The 26696-nt window shown below is 42.7% G+C and overlaps 1 protein-coding gene across 20 annotated transcripts in view; it reads left to right on the forward strand.

Annotated features, from left to right (window-relative positions):
- The window catches only part of eya1 (EYA transcriptional coactivator and phosphatase 1), a 64774-nt gene extending 48389 nt beyond the window's left edge, over positions 1-16385 (forward strand). For all 20 annotated transcript variants that reach the window (XM_031282143.2, XM_031282154.2, XM_031282153.2 and 17 more), the window contains 7 exons: positions 623-712; positions 10110-10168; positions 10285-10445; positions 10671-10785; positions 11095-11216; positions 12038-12138; positions 14228-16385. In XM_031282143.2, the coding sequence (XP_031138003.1) occupies positions 623-712; positions 10110-10168; positions 10285-10445; positions 10671-10785; positions 11095-11216; positions 12038-12138; positions 14228-14308 (729 nt within the window). In that variant the 3' untranslated portion in view covers positions 14309-16385. The remainder of the gene's footprint in view (positions 1-622; positions 713-10109; positions 10169-10284; positions 10446-10670; positions 10786-11094; positions 11217-12037; positions 12139-14227) is intronic.
- The last annotated feature ends 10311 nt before the right edge of the window (positions 16386-26696 follow it).

Raw genomic sequence — 26696 nt, forward strand, 5'->3', positions numbered from 1 at the left:
GTCACAGGCTCATTAACTATTTACAATGTAGTTCACTCCTGTCTAGGTATTATCTTACAGACAGTGCAACCCTATCACCATTACAGCACGTGTCACATTACTGACAGAGATCATGATTTAAGAAAAATTGCAGCTATGCCTGCTGCAGGGAACAGAACATTATTTATTTTGCATTTCAATTATTTTAAATATTAATGCACACCTCTGAGTGGTTGCGCAGGATGGATTGTGTAGAGCAATCAGATGATGCACCAGCACAAGTATGTGGAGAATGGGCTATTTACGATGAGGCTGTGACGCCCCCAACTCTTCTAAATCGACCACCCCTCCTGAGAAGAGACATGCTTTTACTGCATTCGTTCAAGTCTGTGGCATTTCTGATGACTATTCTGGTCCCTTTCAGAGGGTCGTAAACAGAGGCTGAGACTTTCAAGTCCGCCTAATGTCTTCTTTTATGGGAATAGCCTGCTGAGGAATTTTAAGGGATTCTGTGTTAATTGAGTGACTTACAGGGAACAACGTTATTTATTGTTTCACATTAACCCCTTCAGATGGAAAAAATGACCTCAATATTTAGAAGTACGAATTTAATTAGATTTAAATGGTTTTGTCTATTTTTCAGGATCCGCCGACGTCTGTATCATTAGGCCTGAGGATGGAAGAAATGATCTTCAACTTGGCCGACACACACCTATTCTTTAACGACTTGGAGGTGCGTCTATTTTAGTTTTTTGTAAGCTGTCTTTAGCTCTACTATGTTCCTGTTCTGCTCAAATGTCTTCTGTTCAGCTTGATGGTTTTAGTGGTCAGATGTGTGTATATATTCCAACAGAAGTGTAAGTACAGTCCACTAAGAGTTACATAAAAGCAGCAACAACTGTTTCGTAGCATGGAGCTACTTTCTCAGTTATCAGTCCCATAGTGGTGAAGTATTACCTCGGAGCCCAAGGGATACCATGAATTTTACATGTGCTGTGAGTCTCATTCCTGGGTCACCAGCCCTGCCCCCACCGCCACCATCACTTCCTTCCCACTACCGTAGCGGCCAGCTCAATTTGTCAAGCTCTAGCGTTTCTGTGGCCGCTCTGTCTGCCTGTGTGTCATGCTGTGTGCTTGGTGTCGCTGTCCACCTACACCACAGACCTTTCCGTCGCAGCATGAAATCCCCCGCCATCTCCCCCACCATCTCCCCTCCCACGCCTCTTTGCCCCCCTGATTCATGTACGGCTAGTGTAAAATCTGCCCATGGGGATCAGAAATAGAGGGATCAAGGGTAGGGAGGTGTGTGCATGTGGGTGTGGTGGGATGTCTGAGTGTCTGCTTCACTCTAGGGAGAGGTGAAAGACCAAAGGGTCAGGTATGCTTATAGGCTCAGAGTGTATGTACAGAAAAGTGTGTGCCACATTTGTCCATACATATATACACATGAACAGACATGAAGCGCACCCGCTACCCTCTCTCCGGATCCAGATGTCAAACCCAGCTCACTATCAGTGCTCATCACATTTTAGCAATAAACAAAGCAATTCATCTCAATGTCATTTTTGTCAACAATAGCTCTATCCGATTCTCTCTCTGCGATTTTTATTTTTGCGATTTTTGTCCCTGCCTCCTCCTCTTAGTCTCTTTCTCCCAGTGAATCTGATCCCACTGACCCAGCGCTTTTCCTTAGTGTCCTGCTTTATGCTGACCTCACAGTAGAGGAAATGTTTTGTTTGATACTAAGTGTGAAGAGATCTGTGGCCAGTCTGCCAAGTATCATTACTCACCACCATGTTTGGCTGTGTTACATGAAGCAAACCCAAGAAGGAGGGAAAGACAGGGAAAGAAAATGTTCATACTCTCCCAGACAGACGAGTGACTGAGATTCCAAACACAGTCATCATGATCAAAGTTAATTGGCTGCAATTGGCTGGTTAAATATTTCCTTATGCGCTGGCCATGTAGAATCCATTGTAGCTGCACTTTATTTAATAGATGTGCCCCAATCATTTGAAAAAATGGCAGTTTGTGACAACGCTTAAATGTGGTTTTGCTCAACATCTGTCCTGTGTTTTGATTTCTTTTCATGTGTGATGAAACCGTTCACAGATGAATTGGCAGCTCAGACTGCTTATAAAATTATTTTAAAATGCAACGCATATATTTCCTCTGCTCTATCTCAGTAACCAAATTATTAGATTTTGTTTTGACACTTTAAAGCTTGAGAGTTTTTTCCAGCTAAAACTATACTATTATGACTAAAATAGCAATGTGTGGTCTGCTGCAAGAATGCTTTTTAGAACGCCCAATGTAAAGACCTCTGCAGACGCTGCAATGATTGTCATTAATAATCATACCAGAGAGGAGGAGTGACATTCTCTTGAAGGCATATTGATCTCTCCTCCTCCTTAAACTGAGCTGAGCCAGTCTGTGTTAGTGCCAGTTCTCAGCAATGCTGAACCAGTTGTGTTTCCTCTCTGCTGATTTACAGTCCTCCATCTCAGATAAAGCTAAATAGAGTCCAACTATAAATACCGCAGCCAGCAGCAGTTATGTATTTAAGCATGTGCAGAAATGCATATGGTCCATCTAATTTAGTCTAAGCCATAAAGAGAGACCCCAGAGGCTGTGCAGAAACACAGGTGCAGAGTTAGTGGCCTAACTCTCTGTGTGTGTGTGTGTGTGTGTGTGTGTGTGAGAGAGAGAGTGAGAGAGTGGTCCATCTAAGTCTTAACACTGTTGTCCTGCCAGCCTCGGCACAGGAAGATTACATATGGACTCTGTGTCCTTACAACTTCACTTTATGTGCAGTCTTAGGTTATTTTGCTTGTATTAAAATGTTAGTTTTTAAGATAAATTATGATCAGTTTTGAATGCACAAGTGTTGTTTACAGGCCTCTAAACATCACAATAAGCATAATATTGTGCTTAGCCTGCTGAAGCCACAGCCAACGCTAGTCTTGAGTATTATGGATTCAAGTGTGTGTGTGTGTGTGTGTGTGTGTGCGTGTGTGAGAGTGTGTGTGTGAATGGAGGCTGGACCGCGTTGATAGAGCTGGTGAGTGACGATTTAGAGGAAAGTCATAAAAAGAAAGAGGGCATGCCGAAGGGGTCAACAGGGATCAGTTTCACCCTTACGTCTCTCTCTCTCTCTCCCTCTTTCTCCTCTAACCTTATTCTGGATCAGCGCTCTTTTTTCATTCACTGTTAGATAGAATTGAAGGTGCGTCCCTGAAATACTACACCTCCCCAAAAGACTTCCCCTCCCAACCACACACACAAATCTCTATCGATCATCCTGCACAAACCATTTGCTACTCTCTATAAAGGTTTGTTTGTTTTTCACTGTTTTTATCATCAAAAATGCTCTCACTGAGGGAAGTATTAGAAAAGTAATTTAAGGCAATATAATCCTTATTGATGTGATCGCCACTGTATTCATTTTCCCTATAGAAGAAGGTGTATTTCAATAGCTACAGAGACAAAAATATAATCAATGTTATATCGAAAGCAAAACGTAATACAAAATCGATCACGTTTGTAATTTGTTAGTTAACAGCACCATCCTAATGGAAAGGTAATTTCAATAATTTATTTATTTTATAATTGTATTTTCAGAATTACACTTAAAGGGAATAATAACCTTTTAATATTTTATTTAACTAATTTACTAAATTACTAAGAAGATATGTGGTGTGTGTGTGTGTGTGTGTGTGTGTGTGTGTGTGTGTGTGTGTGTATATATGTGTGTGTGTATATAAATATATATATATATATATATATCTTATTTTTGAATTATAATACATTTGTTTCACCATTTTAGTAGTGGTGGGTATGGGGTTGAATGTGGAGTTAATTGATGGTCTGAAGTGATGTGTATAATGAAGCCTACTGAGGCTGAGCTCACTGGGAAGACTGACAGCTCTGCTGTGACTCAGGGTGTGAGTTTACTGTAGGTGCGCTGCTGCAGCCCAAACGCTCACGCCGAGCAGTATGTGGGAACCAGGGGCCTCTCTCTCGATGGCCGAGCCCCCTGTGTTCCCTACTCAGTGGGGTACGGGGGCTGCCGTCTCCCCCTTCCCTGGGTGAGAAAACAACCCTCCCTGTCTGGAGGATAAAGGGCATGAGGGCAAACCACTCACGGGGAGAGAGAGGGGGAGAGGTCTCTAAAGGTGGGAACAATTTAAATTAGTCCACTGATGCCTCCATGCTGTGTGCAACCCTCTCTCACACACTTATGCACGTGCACTCTAAACATGTTGTGCTGCAAATTCTTAACACACACATACATACTGTACGAACGCTCGTGAAATTCCCCGCAGATTCTCATACTCTCTCTCTCTCACACACACACACACACACACACACACACACACACACACACACACACACACACACACACACACACACCTGTGGAGCAACCCTGTGACACTGTGAGCTGACTGGCTTTTACAGCTCCCAGCCTGCAGTCGAAGGGTTGAAACCTCCTCTGTCACTCTCACCCAGGGGCTGCCTGTTAATGAGAGATGCTGTGAAATGCATGGTTACCTTTTCCTAGTGGCTGAAATGGCCCTCCAGAGCCTCTTAGTGTGGAGCCATTCTGTTGGTTTTATGTCCCACTGTAGAGAGTCAGATCCTGTTCTCGCCATTCCATATGATTGGTAGCTTTATGGTGTTTTCCTTGATAGTATATTTTTAAGATTTTATTCCCAGTAAGGAGGAACATAATGCCAACTGTGCTTTTCATTAAATCATTCAGTTGATCGGCTACCAATTAACACTGTAGATTTATATTTCAATACCGCTATCATAACAGATAATTGCAACAGTGAACTACAAAAGGCTATTTTCATACATAGTATATTTTGTCAGATGGGCGTCTTTAGGTCTGTACACACTGATGTGGGTATTTCATCATTTGTCTGGCCACTGATACAGCAGTTTTGTCATGCTCCTCAACATAACTCCATAACGTCTCGAGGCGGGGCCACTGATGTGTTTTGGAAAGACTACAGAGAGAAAGTGGAAGTTTCAAAGCCACCCTGTCAATCTTCGCTCCACAGAGCTCCACCTCACCCCCACACTCTACCCACTATCCTAACACAGCCGATTCATGCACCAATAGGGGTTGAGGGTGCATGGAAAATATAACATTACTGTTTGGTGACAAATGATGATATTTAAGAATAGATTTCTTGTCCTGAATCAAAGAGGAAGACACAGCACCTGCCCAGCACGGTCTGTGGAGGAAGAGAGCATAAACTTGCACAGATTTGTCCAAACAACAGTCCACTTGGCAAGAATAAACCCTTTCTCTATGGATACGTGTGCTGCAAAGGAAAAATGCTGAAACGAGTGAGATTTGATATTGCATTTACTGTCACTCTCCTTGAGATGTGGTTTGGACTTGCATTGCCAAAAATAGGAAATAATGAGAAGCAGCTCATCCATCACACATATTAATTCATACTTTTCACTTTCTACCTGTGGGGTGATTCTTTTTTTTCCAACTTTTCCAGGCAATACAGCAGCGCTTTACAGACCACTTTGGTAAAATTCATTCTGTTCCTGAGCAAAGCGTACTTGAGCTCCCTCTGGATCCCTTCTCCTGATCGTGTGAATTTTTGTAAAACCAGCATATACTGCTCTATACCTGTGCTTTGTTTGGCGCCGCTGTTTGAATTCCGTGGCTGTTCAAGCACAGATTGTGGATTGGAATGAAGTGGGTTTGAAGAACTCTCCCTTTGTTACCCACATCCTGTGTTTGACCCCCAGGTAATCATGGCCCCCCTCCTTTCTGCACCCTCCTTCTTCCCCCCCTCCCCACAGACAGGGGTGCCTGTGGTGGGAACGGAGAAGGAAGTTGCTGGGGGTCACAGACCGCGGGGGGGATGACAGCCACTGCCGGTGGAGTGGCGGTATTGAGAACCTGCGAACCATGGATGAGGCTTTTTCACATGGCATTAGCCTGTAGGGTCACAAGGAATGCTGTGATGACGGCTGTTATCGCTCACACTGTGGTTTTGACCACCCACCCCCACCCCAACAGCTCACCTGAGAGAGAGGGGGCAAGTGGGGCAGCTTGTAGCCGATAAGTGGATGCTGTCTATGCGACAGTGACCTAGACCTTCATGGGTAAAACCAGTCTAAGAGTTCTAAGTCAGTTCTAAGTTTAGATAGCACGGCCCTTTCTGTGTTTTGGTAACATGTATTGCTGACTTTCCCCGTCTTTCTTCTTCCTGCCTCTGACTGTTGCAGTCACCACTCAGAGCTCTTTCCAGGGCTGCAGGAAGACTCAGACCGTCAGCCCTGATTGCTTAATGACAGATGCCAAGGGAACAAAGAGGGCACTGATAGCTTCCTCCACAGTGAAGGGTTTTCAGCAGACTAGTGGAAAGACAGAGAGACAGGGAAAGGAAGAGAGAGTGAATGATGTAGAGACGGAAGCATCCCGAGGCAGAAAAAAGCCTGTATTCAATTGTTGTGCATTTTTTGGCGTCTTTCCTGTACAGATAAAGACTGCTTGGTAGCCCAGATAAAAGAAGAAAAAAAATTTTGCTGATGAATTTAACAGAAAGACATAGTGTTTGCATAAGGAGTAATTGCAATGGCTTCTGGTGGAGGGTCTTCACTCCTGAGTACAGTAGGAACATCTGGTGTGAGTTAGTGGTGATTGTAGGTTTTAGAGAGACCACTGTTTGCTTGGTGAGGAAAGAATGGGGGGATTCGATGGAAAAGACATAAGGTTCAAAAGGTTCTTAGTAATTCTCTGACTGCCGTTCAATGTGCCACCATCTTGAAGCCTTGACATTCTATTGCTAGTGTTATACAAACAAAATAATAGCAGTATGTTATTTTTTTCTTTTATGCTTTCCAATGAGTCAGTGAATTAGTCGTGCATGCATATAAATGAGCTACTTTATCACAAGATGAAACTGACACTCTTTTTTTTATGAGACACATATTTAGTTGCTTTCTATTTACTTAGAATGCATTTTTCAGATCTGTTCTATTTATGTGGTGTTTCATTATCCATTCATCCAACAATGCTGGAATGCCATTGAGTCTGTCAGTTAGGAACATTCACCACCCCATAGTGTTTCTTTCCATCCTATCCACTTCAACTATATGACTGTACTTAACTGACTTGAACCTGCACCATCCATGGCTCTGTGGTGTTTACGAGGCCTTTAGAAGTGCCTCCTAATGAGTATGTGTAAGGGTTACTGTACAACATTACCCACAGCCACCTCCTCTATTAGCTTCCCTAGTCCTCCCAGGAAGCCAGTGCAGAGGTTTATGCCAGCCCCAGCTGGGAACAGTAATTGTTGGAGTCTGCGCATTCTTCCCATAACCCCCCTCCCTTTTTATTCACAGCACACACACACACACACACACACACACACACACACACACACAGACAACCATTTATTTGGAGGTCTTGAGCTCAGTTCAGCTGTTAATTAAGCGTTATAATATCTACAGAATTGAAAAACTATGTAAACATGCAGAAACAAGAAAATAGAAGGGGTTCAGTGTATTTTTCTTGGCGGTTTGAAATTTTAACACTTCACATTTGTTGAGGTTTGATGTGTTTATTAGTTTTGAGGATTTGGAAAAGTCCATTAAAAATCATTCATAATCAGGCAGCAATTATAATGGCTATAGTTAGGCCTAATTACTGGGACATTTATGTTTTTCGGGTCATGTTGGAGCTCTGGCACCTATAGTAGGCCCATAATTAACATGCTGAGTAATATTGTTCTCACATAGCTGTTTTGATCCATGCTGGCTGTCAGACTCTGAAAGAAACACATTGCAGGGGAAGGACAAACATGAGGAACTATTGTCATCAAACAAGGTACCGGGAGACAGCATTCAATGACGGAATGATATGCTTTGCAGTGGGCTGATTGTGTCTGATTCATCAGCAGGTAATTACTGGATAATAGAAGTATTCCAGTCACTTGCACCAGAATGGGAGGTCTTTGAAAGAAGGCTTTATGAGGTGCTTAACCCAGAGTGCAGTTTTTGTTTTCCTAAACAAACTGACATGCCTCTACTACTTAAGGAATTAAGCACACCAATACTTCTGGCTTGGGTTCCGTTCTGAGAAAAAAATGGGGATAATTTGCAAACATAAATTATCTGCAAGTTTGTTGGCAGCAGATCTTCAAGCTGGGACAAATTGCTGCTTTCTTCAACTATTAAAGATCTGCTGGTGAGTGTCTGGAAACAGATTAGACCAACAGAGCTAAGAGCCCCTGCCTGCACCCCATCTCCAATTGGCAGTCCATCTTCTGGAACATGGGGCTCCGAGCTCTCTCCATGTGAGGTCACTTTGGACTCTCTCCCCCAGCCTTTACCCGCTGCTCACCTCCATCTCCACCTCTCTACCCTTCCACCCCCTTATCGGGGTGCCGGAGCCCCGGAGAGGAGGGGAGAGGGGTCACAGGGTCAAAGTCTTTTCCTCTTTGGATCTCGGGGCTTGCTGGGAGAGTCTTGGCGAGAGAATGGCTGCATTAGAGCAGGGGTTGGAGGGTCAAGATTTTAATTCTGTTAAAGAACAGCTGGTTTGAGTTTTTCCTCACGTCTCTCTCCCCTCCCTTTCCCCACAAATCCAGGGAGATGAAAAATTTGTTCAGAGGGGAACCAGTAAAATAAAAAAGGTTTACAATCCAAAGCCCTTACCCTTACCCTGCTCTAGCATTAGAGAGGAATGCAATAACGTCAGCATTTGGCCTCAATTTGATTGACTTAAAACAAGGAAGTCCTTTCTGTGTTTTGGTGTCTTAACAGCCGGATGAAACTTAATTAAAAAGCTTAAAAAATCGGGAGGGATTTTTCATACTTGAGACCGGAGGAATTCTTTCCCTCAAGTTTCAATTTCCATGAGAAATTATTATTTCGCACATAACTTTAAACAGGTGAGAGTGAGACTAACCTTTTGGGCATTTACACAACCAATTTAAAACCTGTAGCTTTCCGCAGAAATTCTTTAAACTACTTCATAGAGATATCAAATACGCTCTCTGTTATTCATTCAAGATTTGGGCTGACTGAAACAAATTGAGAGTTTGACGTCACACTCATTTCAAAACCTTTTGCTCTTAACAAGGTGATTGCTCAACCTCCTGTTGGCTAAATTGCTGGCCAAGTTTTAGCAAAAGAGAAGATTTGCTAGTCTGTGCTCTGCCCCATGTGAAATGTGTTGATCTGAATGCCAAGGCAGGACTCCCTCGCATTTCAAGCTGGCTGAGGGGGGCGGAGAGAGGGGAGGAAGGACGAGGCACTAGAGCTCTCCTATAAATGGAAAACTAATAACAGATTTTTAGTCTGCTTTCTCCTGCACTCTTTTGCCGGCTGGCTGGCTGACTGGCCCCGGGGCTGTGTTGGTGTGTGGCGCAGCAGCAATCAGAGGTCATAATTTCATTGGCGGTTAGCATCAGGTTCAATTTTTCTAGTAGGTTACATTCACCAGAAAGTCTGGATTGTGTTACTGTGTACCAGCAGAATCAGTGCAGAGCTGCAGAATCCCTCTACCTTTCCAAGAGGAGCCAGGCACCCCCAAAGGGGAAGAGGAGTGTGCACATATGTTTAGAGATGCACACACTTCTTACACAGACACATGCACAGACCATTAGTGCCAAGGCTCTTTATACATTTAGCGTGTGTGTGTGTGTGTGTGTGTGTGTGTGTGTGTGTGTGTGTGTATATATATATATATATATATATATATATATATATATATATATATATGATTGAGACCTAATTGGTTATGTCTGTGGGTGTGCATATCTTTAGACCCCTCTAGTGGTAGCAGTCCATTCTGACTGATGATGAGGTTAGATTTTATTTGGACAGAGCTGGTCAGGACACAAGGGAAGAAACGTGGAGAAGTTATTCAAAAGGATGTAAAGAAAAAGTCAAGGCGAAGGGGATTAAGACTGAGGTGTCCAGCCAAAGCAGAAATTCCTAAATAAATATGTTGTTTCTAGTGAAATTGACCTGGAACATGTGGGGAGTGTCCTTTCCCAAGATATAAACCTCACCCCTTAAAAAGACGGTATTTCTTTAAGATTGTGTGAATCCTAGATTACTCTAAATATTTGTTTTGTGTATTCCAGGAATGTGACCAGGTACATATCGACGATGTGTCCTCCGATGACAATGGCCAGGATCTGAGGTACAACCTGGTACACTTTCATTCTTGGTCGAGTAGTCAACATAAACTGTGCCGTTTGCTTGCGTCAACGTTGGCCCAGCCTGTTCCAACAGATCCTTTCTTTGTCTTCATCTCAGTACGTATAACTTCGGCGCTGACGGTTTCCACGCAGCGGCGACCAGTGCCAATCTATGTCTGGCCACAGGGGTGCGGGGAGGCGTGGACTGGATGAGAAAACTGGCCTTCCGCTACAGACGAGTAAAAGAAATCTACACCACCTACAAAAATAACGTCGGAGGTAATCCCCAACAAGCAGTGCTGCTCTGTAAAGATATGTCGAGTAGAAACGAGTTTGCAGATGTTCGTGCCTTATTTGTGCGGGTGTTTGTGTGAGTGTCTGCACATGTTCGTGTGTGTGTTCTAAAAGCACACATGCCACACCACTTGGTCAGAGTAAATTTTGAAAATTTCAGTGGTATTCGGAGGGCTGGTCCAACCTAAACAATGTTACCCTGCGTTTCAGGTCTGCTGGGCCCAGCCAAAAGGGAAGCCTGGTTGCAATTGCGAGCAGAAATTGAAGCCTTGACGGACTCCTGGTTAACACTGGCACTGAAAGCACTAACATTAATCCACTCAAGGTAGGACTCCAGTGAGGAAAATTGTACCCAGTGCCATACCGCACATATATAAACTCGCATGTGGTGTAAATAAGTCAACTTCACATTCCCAAGCTATTAAAGAAAATGCCAATGCTCTTCTGGATAGGCTTTGTCATCTGATTTTGAAAGTGTGCTAAAAGACCTGACTTTAAAAGGAATCTGAGATTCAATCCCTCATTGCATGACATGACATGCTTTATTTTCGGCACACTGTGTTTTCTTTTGTCCTCCCTCCAAGTGATTTAGAATGATGTCATCCCTTTGCTCTCCTCTGCTTCTATACTGCAGGTCAAACTGTGTGAATATCCTGGTGACCACCACACAGCTCATCCCTGCCCTGGCTAAGGTCCTGCTCTACGGCTTGGGGATAGTCTTTCCTATCGAGAATATTTATAGTGCAACCAAAATAGGTAAACGTGTAATTTGAATCCTTTTTTTCTTTTAGTCCGCTGTGCTCAATCTATCACTTTGGGACATGAATGATAATTATTTTAGCTCCGTGAGTGTAGAAAGTTAAGACACACGTGCTACCTAAGTGATGGGACAGAGGCGTGGATGGGCTGGGAGATTCAGTCACCGGAGAGGGTTGATGTTCTTCTATGAAGGAATAGGTCTAATCAGCCTGGGATTATTTTCCTGGAGCTGGGCCTGCGCTGGGCCTCCCCTGGCCTCTCCTGTTCAGTCTCTGCATATGAAACCACTTCTGCACATTTATGTCATTCCACAGCAACACGACGCCCCCCTCTTCCTCCTCCAATCTGCCCCCTTTTCCTCCAGTACTTCCCCTTCTTCACTGTTTCAAATGCAAAATAAACAATCAAGCTTCACTCCCACACCATTTTCAGGCCCGTCAGTGCAGAGTGTAGTTCAGGGTTCCTCGGAGCGTTAAGCGCACTGGTCCTCCTAACCAAACCCTGTAGCATGCAAGAGTGATTTTAGCTGTTTTAAATCCATTTGTCCCATGGTTGAGGAGCAGAAGGGCAGAGTTAATGCTTTTCAGATTGTCTTTATCTGAGGGCTGATCTTATCACATCTCCTCGCTGAACTCAAAGTGTTTACACTCTGCACTATTTTGTACGTGTGGTGTTTTTAAAGGGGCTCTTGTCACCCTGTGCCTTTGAATCAACTTGAGGGTGTTTAGTGTGGGTCCCTGCAAGTGTCCGTGTGCCTGTGTATCTGTTTGCATCCACTCAACGCTCCACTAACATCCTGCTGTCGACTCCCCCCACAGGGAAAGAGAGCTGCTTTGAGAGAGTAATTCAAAGGTTCGGGAGGAAAGTTGTTTACATTGTTGTTGGAGATGGTGTGGAAGAGGAGCAAGGCTCAAAAAAGGTAAGAAGTCGAATAGTACACACCACATACAAAAATACACAGATCTAGGAGAAAAGACAATGTTTGGACTTGTGATTGAAGGTCAGGAGTTCATTATGAATGCTTGCAGAACACAAAACATACCTGCCATACTTTTCCAAAGAAAGGAATCAGCTCGCCTGCTTAACAGTCTTACTTAACTTGCATTTGTTTATCCTCTTATATGGTGTCCAAGTACAAGAGAGAAAGTCTGTAGTGTGTAATCAGCGCTCTTCCTCTGCCATCTCAGGTTTACAGAGCAGGGGAGGGGAGAGATGGCATAATTATATATTCCTGCTCGGTGCCCTGAGCAGCGTGAATGCTGTGTGTGTAATGCTAGGCAAGCCCTTTCAGGCTTGTTGAAGGCACATTGTAAATAGAGTATGCATAAAGGAGACTTAAATCATTGTTGATGGAATTGGATTATTAACTGCAATGACAAGCCTGTTAGCACGAGACGGATCAAAAAAGCCGCCGGTGTCTGTTCAGATGAATCTGACATTGTCCTTTTTATGTTACCTGTCGGCTCTTGCTCCACAATTTGTGTATTCAGCGTTTCTGCCAAGTTTGGATGAAAACCAAATGCCGCATGCAAGCCGCACACAGCAAACATATTCATTAGCAAATTAATCAGCGGTCAAAAGGCATATTTCACTGACAGTAACGGTGAGCCACAGTGTCAGGGTGAAGACATGGAGTTTCCCTTTGAAAAGCCTCCAGCTCCTTTTTCACCTGTTTCTCAGTAAACAACGAGTAGAAGCGTGAGGACAGATGAAGAGTGATTAGGCAGCGATTAGGAAGAAGTATCCACCTTTACCCTGGATAAGTGTGTAAAGCAATAGCTCTGTATTATGAAAAGCGAACACACCCTGGGAATATGGTCTTGAAGGATGATTGTGGAAAAAGATGCAAATATTTTCACTCAGTCTTGAGTTGTTGGAGAGTGACATTGATGGAAGGATAAGGCGGGTTTTTTTCTCCCCCGTCTGAGTGGTGCGAGTCCCACGACACGCCATGCGGTAAAAGGTTTCTGTGTCAACATCAGAGAGGACGTGAAATAACACAACAATTTCACCCGTCGGGAGGCACACATCAGACGTGACATCGTGTGGAACTACAAAAGCAAAATGTCTAAAAGTTCTCCCGGCCCTCATTCCTCCACCTAAAAAAAAAAAAAAAAAATCCGCAACCCCTGAAACAATTCTGCCTTCAGTTATTACCATCGCCTGGGAGAGAAGGTAGAGATAGCATCTCCAGCTTTTAAACTTAAAAGCAAAGACAATTTACAAAACAAAAAGCAAAGAGCTTTTTAAGGGTCAGTGCAGGCTCTCCTAAGCGGAACATATGCCTGGGAGAGGCCATACCTTTTGATAAGGGGTAATGGGCTCCACACACTGAGGAGCTGAGGACTCTACCTGACAAGCTCCTTTCATTCTCTGCGACTCAGGTTTCTCCCCCCGTCCTCTGCTTGGGAACAACAGCTCATTTGCACTGTCCCAAACACACACTGGCAGGCAGGAGGTTCATTCAAAAGACCCTGTGGGGAGTTTATTTCTGTTGACGTTGAAGACAGCTACTGGATTCGCTTGGTGGTATAAAACTACATGTTTATGCAGGAGAGAAATTAGTTAGAGGTACATATGTACTATTTGGCTGCATAGACATTTGCACAAGGGACCAAGAGGAGCAGTCGGCATGTGTTATTAATATGATTGCTTTTCCTGGTGAAAGGACCAGGCTTACAGTACTTCATTCATTGAATGTATTAGCTGCAGTGTAAAGAATAAAATCCCCTTAGCGCTTCTTGCAAGTGCTAAGATGGGCTACAAGTAATGGTTTTTGATAATTATTCAGCTCACAGTTTCCCATGTCTTTAAATAGCTCCTTTTTTTTTTTTCTCCGACCAAAAGAAAGAATCGTTAGCATTTTTTTTTGATAAATAACTGAAAGGATCGATTAAACTCTTGTAGATTACTTATCAATTCATTGACAAATTGTTTCAGCCCTAAAACATATAGAATATATGATTTGTTCAGTGTTTGAAATGAAAACGTTTTTATTCCTCCCTCAGCACAACATGCCCTTCTGGAGGATCTCCAGCCATTCAGACCTCATGGCCCTCCACCACGCTCTAGACCTGGAGTACTTGTAGCACTACAGCACCATGGTACACCCTGCTCCGCCTCAGCACACCCTGCAACCTTTCACCTTCGCCCTCCAGCCCCGTCCCAAGCTTGCCGCAGACCCTACAGCTCAGAAAAGACCCCCCTGCGCTGCCTGGCGTCTGTCTTCCACTACACAGGAAGAAAAGAAGAGGAGAATGGAGAGAAAAAAAGGCTGAGCACACGGTTAATGTGCTGACATATGGTCACACTTCGTCTTAACCCTAAACTTTTTTTTTTTTTCTTTTTTTTTCTGGAAGCGAAGGAGAGAGGTAAATTTACGGCGCTGCAGCTGCTTGCCCTGTTACTGTGAATTGGCCGCTTTCTGAAGCTGTCAAAGTGTTTTACGGCCCCCTGTTTGTGCCGGGACTCTGTCGGGGTCCACACCTGTGAGGAGAGCAGCGCTACTGGTGGCCTCGCCCATGTTGCCTCGCCTCGCCACAGAACTCAGCTACAGTAAACCACAGGCCCACGACTACTGGTGGTGACATTTCTCCGTCCCTCTAGCTCTTCACCTCCCGTCTCTTTCTGTTCCTTATCTGTCTACCTACTTTTTAGTCTCTCTTATGTCATTGGACAGACAGACCAAGCGACTGCTCCTCTGTTGACCGTCGGCCTGGGAGTCCTGTGCTTGTTATTTATGAACAGAGACTTTGTGAGTGGCACCGTGCCACAGAGAAGGTACCTCGACGACAAAGACTCGTGCCTTTTACAAAGTACTATTGATTTCCAACCACAGCGAGAGGAAGACATTTATGGAAGAAACAAAAAAAGGGGTTTTTCTAATAATTTAAGAAAATTACAAAAAACTTTATTTACAATGCTGAGACAATCGTGTATAGAGGAAATCTTTTTTTGTGTGTGTAAGTTTGTAATCACTGGACTATTCCTTCCTATATTCATTTAGGTACGTGCTCTTAAAAGGTGGCAATGCTTTTTCACGTAAAAAAAAATAAAATAAAAGGCATCCCATCGCACATAAGCTTGTGCAAAGCCTGAAAGTGTTGATGTGTTCAAGTTTTGTTCAGTAAACAAATATGTAGATAATGGGATTTTGTGATAAATCATTTTGTTAAGACCAAAAGCATGGATGTCAAGTGTCAATGACCTTTCATTTGATTCTGTGACGTTTCTCGTCCTTACAGGAAACTGCAGTCACATCTTTACACAGCATAACAGGTCTCCTTTACTGCAAGTTCTTTTTAGACTCATATTTTAAAGGGAAAGAGGTATTTGGGTTTCTTAGTTATTCAGAAAGGTAGCTCACAATTTGTGTCCTTACGGCATTTCACCAGCTTGCAGCCCTGACCCCGTATATTTGAAAGCAAACTTAATTCTGATAAGTTTTTCGTATATGGCGTGGAAGTGAGAAAACTCACTATTTCCTGCCTCCTGAGAGCCATCTTGATAACAAATTAAAAATTTTAAAGCAGGCTTGAATAGGTTTTATTATCTTTTATACAAGCGCTATAACACCTCTTGTACAGCAAGCATAATTTTGTATAATGTAGTGTTTTTATTTCGACTTTGAAAATACATTCTGTGTCCCTCTTTGAAATAGTTTAAAGACACAAAGCCCTTTTCATAATGCTTCTACATCTGTGGATGGGGAAACCGTAATGAACATTGAAAGAAAAGCCACTAACTTCGAGGGGTTTGTGAACATACAGGACATGTGCTATCGACTGTGAATTTCTTAAACAGAAACCCATTTGTTGCGTTTCTAATTTTCCCTCCTTTGCACATGATCACTGTTGGCCTTTACATTTCAATTTGGATCCCCTTCTTATCAAACAACAACTTCTTCCCCCGTGCTCTGGGGGTATCTACATATTGCTGCTAGATCAAGGTAATGGTAGGTAACTAGTGGAAATGTTTTATAGATTCATACAGCACGCTTTTTTTTATTATGTTGCAATCATAAATGCAAACTGGAAATACTTTAAACTACATGGGCCTCATTGTGAAACGCAAAAGATTGTTGTGTCTGCAAAATATGTGTACAGATGTTTTTGACATTATTATTTGATTGTGTTTAAATTAATAAAACTGATTTGTGAACTGTTACATGTTGCCCTCAGATTATTATTTTTATATTTAAAACTACAATTTAATACATTAGTAGTAGTAGTAGTAGTAGTAACAGTAGGTGCACAATACAATTTAACACTGACATTAAAATACTTTTGTCTGTGAAACTAAAACAAAATTGTTTTAGTTTGTTTTACTCATTTTAATTGTGTGTTAATAATACTGGAATAACATTACCATCTGCCCTCAGTATCAGAGACTGGCACTGACGTCACAGGCCTCAGCCACTTATCCTACCAGGAAGCAAATAGAAACTGGAGCTGGTGCAAGTCTAGACCAAACAACATCATCACACCTCCACATGCTGATGGCATGCTTTAACTCTGCTGATCAAAATAAAAATGCGTTTTTGACCACAAGGCTACATCTGAATGACAGACATGCTTTTGTTTTGGAATAACTAACATGACTTAAAGGCTCTTTAAATTTCTATTAGATATTTTTCATAATTCCTGTGAGACGATGCAAGATTTTCTTGATAGCCTCAACAATGTAAAACGTGCGTCACGCATTCTTGAGGCTCCTGAAGCCAAGCCAATTCTCAGTCCAATATTTGTAATAATTCTATCCATATAGCATATATCTCTAGGAGCCTCCATGCGTAATTAACATATATCGAACCGCTCCAAGCCATAGAGAGCTGAGTTAGTTTAAATAACACATGAAAACATAACACATGAAAAATATTTATGAGGCAGATTTTATGAGGTGGTCACAGCTGAGACAGTCCAGGATGTAACACTAGCCTGGACAGGGAAGAAAGTGTCCGGCCTCCAAAAACCACGATGGAGAATTAAGCATGCATGGAATTTTATTTTGAGCCGCACAGCCCGTTTAATATCCAGATCAATTATGTTTTCAGATGGAGTGGGAGTGATGGCTGGGGTGAGGGGTGTATGTCTGCCAGTCTGGACAAAGCAAATCAGGCTGCTACCGCCGGAATGCACCGACACAATGACCCCTAATGTGCTTTTTCCACTTCCGAACAGCTGAAAGACTAAGTAGTGTCTGAGGTCCTCCTGGCTGCCTGTCTTTCTAGGAGAGGAGCGCTCTCTCTCTCGGCAGCACAGAATAGAGGTCTGTTCTCTTTGATAAGTTTTCCCGATGCTCAGAGACCTGGCAGGAAAACTCAGACACAACCAGACCAGACATTTTGTGAAAGAAAAAGTGGGTGTTGTGGCATGTCGGCCAGCCACTCTGGCTGCTCATGCAAAACAGAGGGGAATAAAAATAAGAGCTATATTGTGTCTGTTTGGCTTGGTCATGGACCTGACTTACAATCCTCACACTTTTGATTTTCTGTGAGATGTCTCATCCTATCATGTTGCTGTAGATCTTGTGTGCATGCCATGTGCTTGCTTTTGTTAGATATAGGTGTTCCTGTGCTTTAATCAAGCTTTACAGTAACCATGTAATTCTCAAGAGGCCTGCTCTTCATTGAACTCCCATCAAACCCCTTGTGGAAATAAAGGGGCCATTACCAAGCAGGTCCTCTGTTGGGCATTCCTCTGTTGGGCATTCCTCTCCTGGACGTCCCAGCAAAGCGCCCGGCCTCCATAAAACTGTACTGCAATAATAAACAACGCCATTGGTGATTTACAACCTTGCCCAGACAGTGATTTCATGCAGATTTCCATAGAGGGGGCCTCTGACGGTGCATCACAATTGAACTCATATTGTATTACATGCATATCAAACCCCTCCAAAAAAAAACCTGATCTGCCACATCTCTTTTATGAGCAGGAAGCCTATTAATAGGCCTGTGTTCTCCTTTTGGTGGCTAGTGTGTCTTAAGTTAGGGGAATTTGTCTCCGTAGCGAGCAGATGTCCACAGATTGAGACAATAAGAGAGAGCAGAGAGTGGGAGACACAAAGCCTCCATCCTTAGCAGAGCTGCAAGGCATTTCTGCTCAATCTAAGAACCAAAACGACACGCTATTAAGTTGTTTCAGTCTGCATTTCTTTATTCTTGGTTTGGCTGATGCTGTTTGTCTGGAGGCAGGATAGACAATCCCACTGTCTCTGATTGCAGCTCCTCTTCCAGTGGTTTTCAGATGAAGAAAGGCTTCTTGCTCCTCTCCAGAGTGCAAGGCTCAGTTAGCCTTGGCAAGCAGCGAGAGTGACAAACCTGTTGTCATGCTGTGGCGGGCGGTGGTGCTAAACTAGGCCCTTTGTTTACTGTTTGTTTATTTCTCAGTTACTGGGATTTGACAGGCAGAGTGGGGCAGGGACAGCTGGTAATCAGGAAGCTGTGTATGTCAGGGATCCCAGCCAGAAGTGTCAACTCCGAAGGGGCCAGGCGTCCACAGCTACGCCTGTCCCACACAGACGTGGCATTCCCAAGCAAGGCCAGACTGCGACGACGCTACGCATATATGTTGGTGAAGAGTTTGAGTCGGATTGGTCTAAAAAAGATTTGGTTTTAATGGACTTGCAGAGTGAGTTGTAACTCATAGAGGTCACACACGCACACGCACACGCACACACACACACACACACACACACACACACACACACACACACGTGTACACATTGAGGCACCCACAAGATGAGGAAATTGTCTTTGTAATGTATTGTATTAGGGTTTTCTGGAATCCAGCATTGCAAATTAGGTGTTATTTTACTATAAGTAGTTGTTTTGACAACTGACATACTGTTTCAATAAAGCATTGAGATACAGGACATTGTAGACATTGTCTCTCATCATGCATGTTCTCTACACTAGCTCAGCAGTAGTTGCTGCAAATATCATAAATCAGAAACATTGAAATGTAACTCTTCTGTCTGCCAGTCAACATGTTGCTGTATTAGTCCTTTGGCTCTTGATTGCAGAGTATTTATTTTAATTTTCAAACAATTTTCCATGAAAGTTAAAGCAGTAACTCCCCGCTGCGTGCCTCCATTACTTGTACAACAACTGCAATAATTACTTGTACAACACTGCACAACACAGCAGGTAATGAAATTCATTCGCTGAGCAAATTCAGCAACAAAGGCACACTTTCACATAAACTCTCACCACGGCTCATAACCACCATGAGGTCGTAGTGTTGCATTGCCAGGGCCGGACCTGGAGCGATGCTCACTGTCTGCCCAACCGCACCACAGCTCCACCTGCGTCTCTGCGGTCAAACACACACACTCTCTCATATTTACTAGGCCCACCGCACTGCTCCATTTGAAGGTGAGTGGCAGAGATTTATATGGCCAGCTAAGGCCACCCTACAACTGTGTGTGTGTGTGTGTGTGTGTGTGTAAACGTGCATGTGCATGGCTTCTTAGCTAACTCTGAGCTACCAGGTCCCCGAGGGTTTATTTGGCTGCTGCTCCCTGTATGCTCTGTGTGTGAGCATGCGCAGCGTGTTTATGTGTGTTTGTGTGTGCTCAGAAAGTGTATGTGTGTTTGCAAGGACCTCCCTCTCGGGGTGTTAATTGGGCTGGCTCTCCCAAGTTGGGCCTCGGACCCAGGCCAAGCTCCCTCTCGTCTGGCAGCAAAAAGACCCTCTCAGCCAGTTTAATAAACTCGATGTCATCCGGTTAATAAAACAGCCTTGCTTCCCACCTAGGCTTGTTTTTGCACGATAAGTCACGGGTGATGTTATTTTTTCTATACGTAGAAATGAAGGAAAGGTGAACCCTGTTTCATAGGTAGGCTGCATGTTTTTTTCCTCTGAGTCCTGCAGCTGCTTTATGTCCTGAAATACTACAGCTACGGTTCCACGCTGCCACATATATTATATAGACTGTATACAGGCTATATTAGGGGTGTCACAATTCTCCAAATCCACAATTCGATTTAACTTCGATTTTAACATTATAATTTGATAACAATTTCGATTTAACCTATTACTTTTCAGCAGTCACTGATGAATGAATGTCAATGCCACAACAAGTCATTAGACAGCTTGGGTAGCCTATACTTTACAACAACAGTTTGAATTTCTCGGAGTTTACAGGACGCACTTGAATGCACCATGAAATCCCGTCGGAGCTCTCGCCGGAGGTTTTACCGTTTGTTGTTTGTTTACATAACTCAGTAGAAGGCAAAATGTTGCCACACGGTGGCCTCAGGGAAGCAGGACGATTTTCCAGTTCTGTTGTTTCTCCGTCATCTCCGACTCCGGCAGTGGCCATGATGTCTGGAAAAGTGCAGCTGCAGGCTACCGGTAAGCTAACGTTACGCTGTGGTTTTTTTCCTCGGATGTGCGCAAGTAGGAGGGGGAGGGGGAGGGGGAGGGGGGAAGAGAAGGAAAATAGGCATACTGTGGGAATCGCTGATCCATACATGAGAAGAAAACTCTGTTTTAATATTGTGTCAGAGCAAAGGGCTGAGTTGCGGTGTGTGTATGCCCAAAGTTATTTTTTTTTCTATTGGCCTAACATTACCTAAAGAGTCAGTTCATCTGATTACAAAAATTGAGTTGAAGGACTGGACCAGAGGGCTAAACCAAGATAAGGGATTAAGCCGGGATTTCCCAGTTATCCTGACTCAATTTAGCCTGGACTCGGTTTCACAAAAGCAGAGGCACCTAAATTACCATGGAGATTTATTCTGTACAGCTAGGATTTATTAATCCTGGAGCCTTTTCTGTTCACTCAGCAGTGCTTTTATCTTATTATCAGCCTGCATTAAAATACAACAGGTACATGTTGCTGTTCAGTTAACTACTGTTATTATTTAAAGTTGTGACCATTATTTTTTATAATTATTCATGTGACATTGTTACTGTTATATTGCTGTTCATATTGTTGTTAGAAGTTTGATGAATATATTACTGCAGTTGTTGAGATAAGAGATTAGAAAAGGCTGATAAAGTTGCCAAATGTGTTTTAAATGAAGTCTTTTACTAAGGGCAATACATACAATGCTGTACATGTGTGTTTCTCTAGTGGACCAATGCACCTTGAATTAATTTAGTTGATTATTTTTTTTTTAAATTCTTTAACAATAAATGATCATGTTTGTTCTGCTTCCATGTGCATTGTATTTGGCATTCTTAGCACACAAATTGTGTTGTCCAGTAAACTGGGACTATAATTTGGGAGGATTGTAGGTCTACAATTTTAAGAACATATCCTAATTGTACAATCCTCCCAAATTATAGACTTAGTTCACTGGACAAGTAACTATCTAGTGTTGTAGGCTACTATGCATGTGACCACAGGGAGAGGACACCTTAATGGTTTTTGACCTTATATTTAGCTTGGGGGAAATAACTGATGAATATATTCTGTTACATTCATGTTTACAGTGTGCATGGAATTTATCACTTCATTATCTTTATAGTTTCTAGATTTTAGAGTCCAATTTCTTCAGTGTCTTTCTTTTCTATGTCGTATAGGGAGCAAAGCATATAATATGTAAAGAAGGAAACTTGTCCTCTGTTAAAAAAAAAAATTAAATAAAAAAACGCGAGAAAAAGGCGTGGCAGATAATAGTGGACCGACTGAATGATAAATCTAAAAAATATACATTTATGAACTACTGCTCTTAACTGAAAGCATTCAATGAGTCACTTGTCATTTGCAAAATGAACAGTTGTACACTTTGCATTAAAAGTGAGCAGTGGAAGTTAATATGACTTGGAGAAATTTATATTTTATCGCATGAGAGAGAGAGAGGGAGAAACAGATATTTATGCATCATATTCTAGCGTTGTAGAAAATTGATCTTCATGGTAAATTTCCTGAGTAACATTATCTTCTGCTTACTTTTAAGGCAAAGAGTACAACTGTTAATTTGTGCAAATGATTAGTAGCCTAATCCTTGAATGGTATGATTATGACGGTTTCAATTCAGAGCAGTGGTCAGTTAATGTATATTTTTAGGCTACTTACACATTCAGTCGGTTTGCGATCGTCTGCCACGCTTTCTCTTGCTGTTTCATTACAGTGGCCGTGTTTCTTTTTTTTTTTTTTATAAAAATAATGTTTCACGTTATCATACTTACATAAGAAGCTGCTGCTCACTCTGTGTAAAGTATGTACAATACGTATTCTCCATTTTAGCATCAGTAAATCTGTTATCGACATCGTGGTCTGTTAAAGAAAGCCACGAACGCACATCTATCTGAATTACTTCATCCTGGCTCGACCTAGTTGCTCCTCCTCAGCCTGACTTGACCTTCGTGAAATGCACCAAGCCAGGCTGCACAGAATTAGACTAGTTCAAGCCTCGCTTTATCAGTTATCCTGGATTTATGAATTCTCCTTTTGTGAAACAGCCCCCTGGAGTTAGCTAACGTTAACGTTAAGTTGTTGATGGCAAACCGTGAGCTGGCTGCTTGCTAAAACAGAATGTCTGTTTTCTATTTCTACACATTAAATACCAAAGATTAGGGCTGAACGATTTTTGAAAATAATCTAATTGCGATTTTTTTCAAAAATATTGTGATTGCGATTTAATATGTGATTATTTTTTAAGCTCTTTGTCTTCTGTATTATTCAACCAAGACAAGCAATAAATCATCATAGTATGAACGACACAAGATTAGATAGATTAAACAAACTGTTCTTTCCTGGAGGCCAGAGGCCTGTACTACGAAGCAAGATTTGGCGTTAACGAGGTAACTTCAGGTTCAACCCAGGGTTTTCTGTACCACGACGGTGGATCACTTGTTACCGGGTTCAATCGCCGTGGTACCTTATGCTGAACACCTAACCTGGTCAGGAGCAGGTTATGTTAGAGATTAGAGATCAACCGGTGTAAAAGCACCGCCTACTGACCAATCAATACTCGACTGATAATGGCGTCACCGTTCTTAGAAGATCAGGCGGAGTTCAGTGCACAGAGAGGGAGAGAGAGAGGGAGAGAGGGATGCGCTCATAAAAGTTAAAACATTTAGAGACAGACAACCACGTTAACATTCCCTGATGGGTATTTTTATGAAATATATAGATTTTAATGGGAGGGAATTACATATAGGCTATCGGCATCTTGAGCCGTGTGTTGCCAATGCGCACATCGGTTTGAATTATGTTTTTATATATTTTATTTGCTCTCACGATCGCTTCCGCACTGCCAGGGTTGCAACTGAAATAATAGGCTAAAGCAACGGCAGTTTATGGAAAGCACAAGTGTAATTATGGTCAGATCTAGTGCCTGACTGATGGGGAAGATATTGATAAGCGTTGTGATTTACGCATTTACAGCGTTGGCTATTTTTTTGCCAGCTTTCTTCCTGTTTTAGGAAGCAGCGACTGTATTGTATTGTCTGTGTTCTTCATATTTATGTAGAATTAAAGTTTGCTCTTCTTATGTAAAATATGCGGCGCTGGTAGATGTTTGTGATGTTTGTCGTGCTGTGCAAACACCGCCTCTTTTATGTGAACGCGCGCGCCGCTGGATTGGAAAACCCTGGGTTGATTGAACTAACCAGCGTCATGACACAGGTTATGCAGGACCGCGGTTGTTAGGGTTAGTGAAGGGTAACTGAAAGAAATCCAGGGCATGTTGATCTTGATTCGGAGTACAGGCCTCAGGCCTGTATGTGATGATGAAATTAGGTGATGCATGAATTTATATGAATGACATCTTTTATTTAACTACTTCAGGCACAGTAGTATATTGAGCACTGACCAAGCTTGGTGTAAACATTCATATGAAAGTCAGAAACAAATCACACAAACTAAAGTGCAGATTACAGAAATATAAAAACAAATATGTGGCTTTCCCACACTTAGTAGTATTTAGATTATTTAATTATTATTTACTGTAATAAACATATGTAAACATGTGGATTGCACTTTTTAAACACTGTCTTTGAACTTTACTAGACAGTTAAATAAGTAAAAATATAGTATATACAATGGTGGGTTTTTTTTTTACAGCGCACACAGAGGAGCTGTGTCACTAAATCAGTTGTTCACACAGGCATGTTCAACTTTCTATCTGTGTATGTTGTTACGCTGTTTGCATGCACAAAAAACGGTGTAATGCGTTGTTATCAACTGGTATTGCTAACAATAGCTAACCGGGCTAGAGCTAATGAAAACAATGAAAATCTGACTTTTAAATGGAACGCATTCAGCTCGGGTATGACGTCATTCCCAGCACCGGCTTCCGAGTTCCAAGGTAAATAGAACGCGACATAACTGTACTAATAAAACCGTTGAAACAACACAGCCACGCTGCTGTGAAAGCTTCCCGAACATCATTTAGCAGAGTCTGGTTGTTACCCCTCCCCATGGCAGTCTCATCCACTCGATATCTTTATAACGGAGCTAGCTAACTGGAGCTAACCGCTAATCAGAGCTAATCGTTGCCAACCGAGCCTTGAGTTCTGTGTGCCTGTATCCATTAACTGCATGTATGGACTCGAGCCCGAATAAAACCCTTCATTTTATTAAAATGGCTGTAAAAATTTTAAACTACAACTCAGAGTTGTTTGAATGACAGAAATCTGCTCAAGGTATGGCGTAGCGTTAGCGTGCTAAGTTGATGCTTTCTCTGCGGAGTGCAGACTGATTTGCTCTTGCGAGTCACGTGACCAAATTGCAGCCTTTGCGATTAGGAAATCGCATTTTAACATATCGCGATATTATTGCAAATGCAATTAATCGTTCAGCCTTACCAAAGATGTGAAGTGTTGCTAGTGAAGCTTTGAAGTTGTTTCAATGGAGCTGCCGGCTGAATAATGTACCAGTAGGCTAGCTATGTATTTTGACTTATGACTCTTGCCAATCCTTACTTTATCAGGTAATTTCATAAATATTTCAGTGAAGAGTAATTAAGTAGATTTTTCAAGTAACTTGCCCTAACAGTGACATTTCTGCTGCCACTCTTAATACAATGCGGGTGAATGAAATTTTGTTTGTGGTGCTCACAGCATTAACATTTCTATTTACCTTTTTTTTTTTTTTTGTCTCGTGGTGATCTCCAAAATAGTTAACTCAAAACCTGGGCACATATAACTAAAGCTATTTGCATATCTAGATGGTAATTTAGGTAAACAGACCTTTAAACTATTTAAGACCCAGAGAGACACTCATCCAAATGGAACAGAGTCACATTAGAGTTATTTTATGCCACATTTCTCTCTCAGTATCTTCTTCTCAGTCTGTCTCTTTCTCTTGGGCCCATGCTGTCCCAGTAGGAATGTTAATGTTGCGTTCCAGTTGGCTGAAATGGTTTCTTTGCTCTGCCTCTTTCTGAGCAGGGGACACAGAGGGGATGGAGGGGTAGCACTGGGGGCGAGGAGCCACTGGGACAGGAGAAAATATTCTATATCCTGGGTGATTCCGCTCTTCTAGGGGATTACAAAGGGTTTAACTGGCGGATGAAGGAGAGCAAAGTGGTAAGTGACATTTCTGGTCTAGGAATATGGCAATCAGCAGCGTGGAGCCCCGCCAAGTCTCCTGGCCTGGCCAGAAAATGCTAAAAAGGCTTGGGAGAGTGTAAACAAACGGGGCACTGGCTAGCGGTGCGGGAGGGAAAAGGAGGGAAGGGAGAGGGAGTGGGGGGCGTCCAGGGGGACAGATCTGTTAACCATCAGTGGCTGCGTTTCATCCTGCCGCCCCTCTCCAAACCCTTCAAGGGAGGCTTTGTGTACCTGCTCCGCAGACAGGAGCTGGGTATTTGGGGAACAGGAAACCAAGGCTTCCCCCCTTCCTTTCTTCCCCACACCTCACCCATTCCCCTTCCCCTGTGCCCCCAGCTGCCCCCCAACACACACACACCCCACATTCACCCCCTGCTATGCCCTCTCTTGTACGCCACCTCTGCCCTCTGATCACTCATACCTCCACTCTGAATAGGCATGTTGTACAGTATGTCATTGGAATAACACACACGCACTGGCAGGTAAAGTTGATAAGGGGACAATGGCTTGTCCCACTGCTCTCTTCCCTCAGCCAACAGCAGTCGTTGCTCAGCTCAGGTATGAATGTACAAAGATTTCCATGCGTGATCTAAAGGCCTGCATCCATTTGGGTTGAATAAAATGGGGAAGTGGGTATTTAAACCTAAATCCATTATTCATGATTCTCCCTCTGAACCACCAGCCAAGAGAATCGGAGCATTGACAGAGTTCACTATGTTAATTATTTCAGTTACTTCATGAGCTGCTCAGGACTGTTCAGCCGCACAGCCTGCGCCAATTCACATCAGCACTTAGCCTACTAGAAGGATATTATTCCTGACAAAAAGCTGCTAGGCCTATTACTGTTACACCATAAAGGTTAGCATGGGAGAATGAAGGAGAGTTCAACAAGTGTAATGCATGCATGGATAACAAACCGTGATTGTCTAATTATAGCTTAGCAACCATTACTAGGCACAGCAGGTCT

Source organism: Sander lucioperca, chromosome 1 (genome assembly GCF_008315115.2).
Source record: "Sander lucioperca isolate FBNREF2018 chromosome 1, SLUC_FBN_1.2, whole genome shotgun sequence".
Lineage (NCBI taxonomy): Eukaryota > Metazoa > Chordata > Actinopteri > Perciformes > Percidae > Sander > Sander lucioperca.